Source organism: Neofelis nebulosa, chromosome 5, assembly GCF_028018385.1.
Source record: "Neofelis nebulosa isolate mNeoNeb1 chromosome 5, mNeoNeb1.pri, whole genome shotgun sequence".
Taxonomy (NCBI): domain Eukaryota; kingdom Metazoa; phylum Chordata; class Mammalia; order Carnivora; family Felidae; genus Neofelis; species Neofelis nebulosa.
The window spans coordinates 78,573,632-78,581,620 of record NC_080786.1 but is presented as its reverse complement, the minus strand read 5'-3'; the positions used below and the strand labels follow the sequence as shown (position 1 = coordinate 78,581,620).

The 7,989-nt window shown below is 51.8% G+C and overlaps 1 protein-coding gene across 6 annotated transcripts in view; it reads right to left on the bottom strand.

Moving 5' to 3' along the window:
* Positions 1–1,919: 1,919 nt before the first annotated feature.
* Positions 1,920–7,989, bottom strand: part of ST6GAL1 (ST6 beta-galactoside alpha-2,6-sialyltransferase 1) — a 120,595-nt gene continuing 114,525 nt past the window's right edge. For all 6 annotated transcript variants that reach the window (XM_058730795.1, XM_058730799.1, XM_058730797.1 and 3 more), the window contains 2 exons: positions 7,103–7,277; positions 1,920–4,845 (listed from right to left, as the gene is read on the bottom strand). In XM_058730795.1, the coding sequence (XP_058586778.1) occupies positions 4,604–4,845; positions 7,103–7,277 (417 nt within the window). In that variant the 3' untranslated portion in view covers positions 1,920–4,603. The remainder of the gene's footprint in view (positions 4,846–7,102; positions 7,278–7,989) is intronic.

Here is a 7,989-nt window from a genome sequence, read left to right as displayed (position 1 = left end):
GTGGGATTTTGTAGGCGCCAGGAAGGTCTTTTCCTCTCTCTTGCAGCTGATGCCATGATCCCAGCTCACAGGGATGAATTTTATGGGTTGAAAAAGTGGAAAGTGACCCTGGAGCATTAGTGCACTCCCTGTCACATCACATCACAGCCAGGAAGGCTGCCCCGAGGGTCACAAGAGAAGAGGAAACCAAGGCCACACAGGAGGCCTGGGAGCTAGGAATAGGTGTGGGGGGTGGGGGAGGCAGCCTGAGGTATTGCAGAAGTTCCCTTCCAGGCCCAGATAGTGGGTCCCCGCCCTCCCAGCTCACCAGCTAAGAGGACCTTACAGAGAATGAGGGCCACTGTAAAATGCGGCAAGCACAAATCTCCATTCCCAAACTGACTGAAATCTATTTTTCTGTCACTTCTATTTTGAGCTCCCTTTCTACTGGGATCCAGACAGAAACCCAATCTTTGTTGATAGGGCATTACATTGGAGTTCCAGGGAACGAACAACACGAAGGCATTGGGTGCTGGGGTCCGAAGTACATACGGGCAGCACTTGTTTTGTTGTTCTTTGCTTTACTGCACTGCGTGGATACTGCATTAAAAAACAATTTTTTTTTTGAAGGTCTGTGGCAACCCTGCATCAAGCAAGTCTGTTGGTGCTATTTTTCCAACAGCATTTGCTCACTTCCTGTTTCTGCGTCACATTTTGGCAATTCTCGCAATATTTCAAACTTGTTCACTATTATTACATTTGAACTGCTGCAATCTCATGATAACACTTGAATGGATGAAGAGTTGCTTCTCATGCACGAGCAAAGAAAGTGGTTTCTTGAGATGGACTCTACTCCCGGTGAAGACGCTGTGAAGACTGTCGAAATGACAACAAAGGATTGACAACCTCATACACTTCGGTGATAAAGCAGCGGACCCCAAATTTGAAAGAAGTTCTACTGTGGGTAAAAGGTGTCAAACAGGATCGCATGCTACAGAGGAATCGTCTGTGAAAGGAAGAGTCGATTGGTGTGGCAAACTTCACAGCTGTCGTATTTTCAGAAACGGACACAGCCACCCCAGCCTTTAGCCACCAGCACCCTGAGTGGGCAGAAGCCAGCAACACCTAGGCAAGACCCTCCACTTAGGACTCTCTGAAAGGTCAGAGGATGCCTCGCATTTTTTAGCAATAACATATATTTTTTAATATTTATTTTTGATAGAGTGCAAGCAGTGGGGGGGGGGGGCGGTGGCAGAGGAAGGGAGACAGAGGGTCCAATGGGGGCTCTGTGCTGACAGCAGGGAGCCTAATATGGGGCTCGAACTCAGGAACCTAGAGATCATGAGCTGAGCCAAAGTGGTACGCTCAACTGACTGAGCCACCCAGGTGTCCCACAATAAAATATTTTTTGATCAAATAGTTTTTGCAGACACAGTGCTGCTGCACGCTTAATAGACTACAGTATAGTGTCGTGTGGTTTAGGGGGACATATTCAATCCATAACGGGAGGGGCACAGTTCACAGAGAAAAGGAATTCTCCTCTCTCCTTATTCCTGCTTCTGAGATTTTTTGTCCAAATATTTTGGCTATCCTCTTGGGACCTCAGTCCCTTAAGGGTTTTAGGATTTTGGAAATCAAGGTAAAGACCTTCCTTCCATCCTGCTTCCTTGTCCTACAGCATCCTTTCCCTGAGGTGCTGGACAAACAACTTAGTCACGTGAACCCAAGCAAGAGCAAAAGGAAAACAACAACAACAACAACAATCGGTCAATATCTCAAACATGCTATTTGTTACGTAGGTGAGCATGCTTCTTCCCGGGGGAGTGGAGAGGAGCTAGTGGGAAAGGATTCAGGGCTCCGGGACTCCAGCTGTGTCCTCCTTGGAGATAAAAGTTGACCACCAGCAGTTCGTTCCCTTAGCAAGTAAGGAGAGAGGGATAAACTTTTTGAAAAACACGTTTATTTTAAAATTTTACATCATCTTTGGATAATTCATGATCGGATCAGGCACGGTGCAGACACTTCTGAGATCGAGGTCTCCAGAAACAACATGAACAGTTTCTGCGACTGAAGAGCCAGGGGACCTCATGATATAGGATGGAGCGATGGCTACTGACGAAGACACGACCCCCTCAAGACGGGGACTTTCCAAATGCAGCGTGCAGTCACCATTTCTAAATTATCTGTCGCAAACATTAAACATCTCACCAGACCAACAATAATACCCCTATCTTATCTGCAGTTTACTAGTTTCCATAGACAACACAGAATTAAATTAATTTGATCCCTTAGATGAATAATAACAATTAAAGCTAGCATCTACCCAGTGTAGTCTCATTGTCCACACCAACACCTACCTCCTGCTGATGGAATGCCACCTGCCTCTCACTGTTTGTGATTCAGAGATTGCAGCAAGCACGTCAAATCAGAACATAAAGCAATGTTTTATGGGCCCGGGCCTGGGGGCCCGGAGAGGGGAAAGACTCCCCACACAGCAAGAAGCGGCCCAAGTGCGCTGCCTATCCCCAAGCAGAGACGTCAGAACTGCAAGCAGAGAGGAAGAGGAGGAGGAGGGGGAGGAGGAGAAGGAGGCGGGGGGGGGATGGGGGGGGACACCCTCTGCACGTTCCACTGCCTCAGATGGTTTCCTGGGCATTCCAGGCAGGTGTCCCAATAGAAGAGTTAATTCCCTGATGATAGGACCCCCTCTCCGGCCTCCCTCAAAGCAAGGTCTTGCCCAGGTGTGAGCACACAGCAGGTCCTTAGAAAAGGAAGGAAGGGAGGGAGGGAGGGAGGAAGGAAGCCACCATGCGCAGGGAACCTGCTAGGACAGAACCAGGATAGGTGTTTCATGTAACCCTTATAACAGCCCTGTGAGGTAGGCTCATCACCCCCCCCATTTTAAAGACGTGGAAACACAGTCTCAGAGAGAATTCACCAATGGTGGCATGGCTGGTAAACGGGACGGGGGGAGCATCAATTTGAAAACCGGGGCTTCTTCCTCTGGGTTCCTTCTACTCTTCTATAAACCAAGGGTTTGGCAGCAAGTGAGCCAGCTCCAGCTCCCAGACAGCTGTTCTAGAGCTCGAGCTTGAGGGGCCCTTGAGCACATAAGGCCAGGAGTCCAAACACCTGGGTCTAGGAACCCTGGCTTTACAGCATTACTTTGTAACCCTGAGCGAGCGCTCTGCCTTCTCCACAGGGCAGGGCTGGCCTAGCCCAGTATGCTTCTCCACCAGGGAACGGGGTAGCACAACTACCCAGGAAGCCTGCTGGCAGACCAGGGTGCGAGGGCCTCTGTCTGGAGACTCTGATGCTGCACCGTTGCTGGAGGGCCAGAGGGCATGGCCGTCTGATATACCTTGTGAGAATCGGTTGTGATCTCTAAGGTTCTGACTTCCGAGAGCAACTTTAATTGCTAGGGAACCACATCCCCACTCCCTGAGAGACGTCCCGCAAAAGGCCCGGGAAGGTCAAAGAAATCATCAGATCGGGATACTGTTGTAAAGCAGAAAATGTTGAAAAATAATTTGAGAGAGAGAGAAAAAAAAAACCCACTGCTTTAAAGGGGAAAACAAGATGGCAGTCAGGGGTGGGGCGGGGTGGGCGTTAAGGAAGCAGTGGGCGCGCGGTGTGCAAATCCCACTGCAGGGTAGGGTCAGGCCAGGCTGAGCATGGGCAAATCAGGTTTTTGGCATCTGGCTTGCCTGGTGTCTGCCAGGGGGCTGCACTCCCTGCCTCAGATGGGTTGGGTGGGGGGGGGTTCCTCAAAAAATCATCTGAGCCCCTAAGTTCAGGCAGACCTTAGAGAATAAATGTGGGCAATAAAGGCAGAAAGAAAAACGCAACTCAAATGAGTCAAGCATCTGCTTGGCCTGTTTCTCCTCTTCCTCTAAAATCTCCTCCACAGCCCAGCTCAGAGAAGCCCTCTCCAACCAGCAGACAGAGCAAGTGTGCGGCCCCTCCTGAGCTCGCAAGCAGCTGGAGGATGGAGCCTGTGCCCTTCTGTGCCTCTCATCGCCCTGTGGAGAGGATGTGCGTTCGGCAAGACCCTTTGCCCACAAGCACCCAGGTTAAGGACCCGCCAAACCAGCTAGAGCGACAGGAATGCCACCTCTCCCGAGGGCATGGAGCTTGGCAGCAGCTTTGTTCTAGAGGAATCGAGGATGTGTCCTACGCTCCCTACCACCTACTGGTCCCCAGTGCCACCTTATTTATACCGGGGCAAATCATCATTTAGGAGAATTTCTTTAAAACACGAAATCAGTATCTAGGAGCAGATTTCAAGCAACAGAGAGTGCTGGTTTGTGAGAATAATGCCACTCCCGTGGGGAAAACAGCCCAGCTTTGGCAGCCCTGGGGAGAAAGGTGGATCCCGCATTTGCCTGTGTGTGGAAAGAATGCTAGGTGCGTGTGCACATGTGTGTGGCAGGAGTCTTTGGGGGTCACACACACACCTCTGCAGCTACAGGGCAGGCTGGACCTGGATGCTTGCTCTTGGGACTCCTGCAGCCCGAGGCTCTTGCTGACAGAAGGCCCACGGTGCAGGCTGTGATTGTTCGGGAATGTGATTCGCCCACGCTCGGTGGAGAAGGGTGAGGGGACCTGACCAGGAAGCCCACGCTCAGCAGCGAATTCTCCGGAAGCCAGGCAGCGTAGCTTTCCCAAGCAGGTAAATGTCCTCATCTGTGCCCTGGTTGAGGTGTTTCACCAGATTCTTCTCAAAGAGTAGGGGGTGGTAGGCGCCCATCGTGCAGGCGCTGTCAAAGAACTTCTGGTAGTAGTAACACACGTCAGTCTTGCGCTTGGACGGGAGGAACTCATAAATATCCACCTGGTCACACAGCGTCATCATGATGATGATGCCTGCAAAGGGGAGCGGAGGTAAGTCCTGCCCAGAGACCCACCCCAGCATCTGAGCTCGTGCCCCATGAGCCCGGCAGCTCAGGGACCCAAATCTGGGGAGCTGTCTATCCGGGGTTTCTGTTTATTGCTGTGATTCCCAACCTGAGCTCTGCCAGTAGGCCAATCCCGCAAGCTGTTCCTCGGGATGTTGTGTCCTGTGTGTCTTTGTATCCCTGGCACCTAGGTCAGAGGCTGGTACGTGACAGGTCCCCCCCTAAGCACTAGAGGACTGAAGCGCTCCACCGGTCACCGAACTTATCCGGGCGAATGAGCTATATGCAGAGAGAGGACAAGAGGACTGAGGTGATGGGACCATCACACGTAGATAGTACTTTCTAGCACTTTTACATCCCACAGGAGCCTGGTGGATGGTGCTGATTGGGAGAAGTTGCTTCTTACAGTGCTTAGGGAGACGGACCTTCCCCCGGGCTGGGAGGAGGGCAGTGGGAACAGGAGCACACATGGTCTGTATCGCTGGGCTCTGCTCCTTTGGGTAGGAGATGCAGCCAAAGTGGTGTGGCCAGGCCGGTGCTCCCAGAACACTGTGCCAACAAGAGGCTGGAGACTCCTGCTACCACCCTCCTGTCCCCACCTGGCTCAGGCATCGCCTGCAGGACATGTCCCTCACCATCTGCCCCAAGGGGTGATCCGCCCACTCCTCCTACCACACAGGCTGTTGCTAGGATACAATAAGTTGGTGGCTCTCAGACCCCTCTGTCAGCCATAAGTATGGGGAGCGTTTGCGATGAAGCAGTTCTCACTGATAGCAAAACTGTAAACTGCTTAGCAGCAACTTTGTTCCAGAGGAATCAGCTATGGGGAAAGCCCTGTCTGGCTGCCTCTGGTCTAATGCAGGGAAAAAAGACAGCTCTGCAACGAACTGATGAAGGCACAACGGAAGTGCTTCTAGAAATTACGGGAGGAAGCACTTCCTATGGGAGAGGTCTTCCACAAACTTCCTGGAAGCACAGGTGTGGGGCCCAGCAGGGGCCACTAAGGATGGGCACGAAGGGGGATTGGTGGTACAGGGGACCGCGTGGGCAAAGGCAGGGCAGTGGTGACGGGAAAGTGCTTTTCCAACCATTCCTGTTCCAAAGGGCTCCTGGAAGAGCCCCAAATGCACACATCTAAACATTGAAGAAAAAAGTATGAAGAAGATATGATACTGAAATGGCCCCCATCCCTTTCTATAAGGAGTGCCTCTGACATTCAACACTGACTTGTTCATTAACTTAGGGTACAGTTTCCACAGGGCTATCCTATGCCAGACCCAGAAGAATGCATCAAACTCAGTCCCCACCCTGAGGTGGTTTGCATTCCAGAAGGAGAGCAGGCAAATCATGCAATGGGGGGTGGCAGGGGCCAGCCATCCAACCATTCATCCATCTCTCTGTCCATCCATCCTCAGGGAAAGGGGTCCCCTGCGGGGGCTCAGAGGAGAGTTTCCCTTCCATGCATCCGAGAAGAAAGTATGAAGCCAGCATTCAGGACCGTCTGGACTCAGACCTCAGCCCACCCTCACCAGCTCCCTCAGCTCCATTCATGACGCCTAAACCAATAAAGCTGCACAGCTCATTCCTCTATCAGGAACATAACTGGGGCACTCACTGGATTAAACAAATTTTTGAAATCCAGAATAAAGTATTACTGAGTCTTGATTTTTCCTCGGATGCCAATATGGCTCAGCAGAACATTATTAGTGATCCTGTTTTTATTTAAAATGTTTGATATTTCACTCAGCATCAAATCTTGCATTCACTGTGGTTTTGAAGAGAGTCTGTATTGATGTTATTTGTTACTGAAATTTTTTGGTGCTCCCTTAAACTGTACACCTGAGGCAAGTGTCTTCCTCGCCTCATCTTCCAAATCCCAGCCCTGCTCTTCTGCTTTCCTGCCCAGCCCCCACCACCAAATCTGCCCCTTGCCCAGGCCTGGGCTGACGCCACCCCTCCACAAAGCTCCCTCCTGGCACAACCAGGCAGCTGCTCCCTCCTGGCCTTGGACGCCTGACTGAACTCCACCACCAAAGACCCTAATGGAGAAGGATTCTATCTTCCGATCTCTGGATCTTAGCTAGAACTTGGCACAGTATACAAATACAACACAACCTAGCAGTTGTTTGGTGAGCAAAGAAACGAATGAACGAATGAGGTCCCAGAAGAGCGCTAACCGCTTCTAGAAACAAACACGAGAGGTCTTTCCCCAGATGCAGACTCACCAAGCATCCCAGAGGACGGGGGGTTGGGCTGAATCTCCTCCGGAGAGACTTCTTGAATGATGTCCCACAGCTCCCAAGGCATCTGGGGCCTGAGGATGTAAAAGGGCTGATCGGGATGAAGCTTGCGATAACTCTTGTAGTTCTCAAAGAAGCTGTAGTCAGGGCTCTGGTACCACTGAAAGAGAAGGAAATGGTCTTCTCAAGGAGAGGGATGTGCCTCGGCTCGGAGCAGATTCCAGACTCCTCCACATCACAGCACTCACTTGATAGCACAGGGGACCCAGCACATAGCCTATGCTCACAGGGGATTCTGAGCCTGGTGACCCTGGAACAGCCTCAGACTTCAGGATCATAATCTCTGGGAAAGCTTCCAGAGCTCAAAGGGGCCCTTGGCACCGTCTAACCCCACCTCTAAGGGGGCAAAAACTGGGGCACAGCTTGCCACATCTGGGGGTTCAAAGTCCCTGTCCTGACCCTGGCCAACTTCTGTTTTCAGGGAGATCAGTGCCAAACTGCGGGGGCTGAGGTGGTGAGGGTACCAGGGGTCACCAGAGCCTGTCGGCTACTGCCGGGTCTGACTCCAGAATCAAGTGTCTCCAGAGGGTCCCCAAGCACCCTGTCCTTCCGCCCTAAAGCCATTCTCCTGTGGCACTGAAGCCACATCAGGGAGAGGCCAACCGACGTGCAGGACAAACAGCGAGAGCGCCAATCTGGAGAGGCTGAGGAGCCAGCAGGCCCGAGACTTCTGTCGCCTTTCTGAAAGAGTGCCCCCTGCTTAGTAAACCAAGCCCTGGGACAGGCGACTTCCCCTCTCCACAGTCCAGTCTCCTCACCTGCAAAAGGGAAATAACCACGCTTCTACCTACTTCCCTGTGTTGTTACGAGAG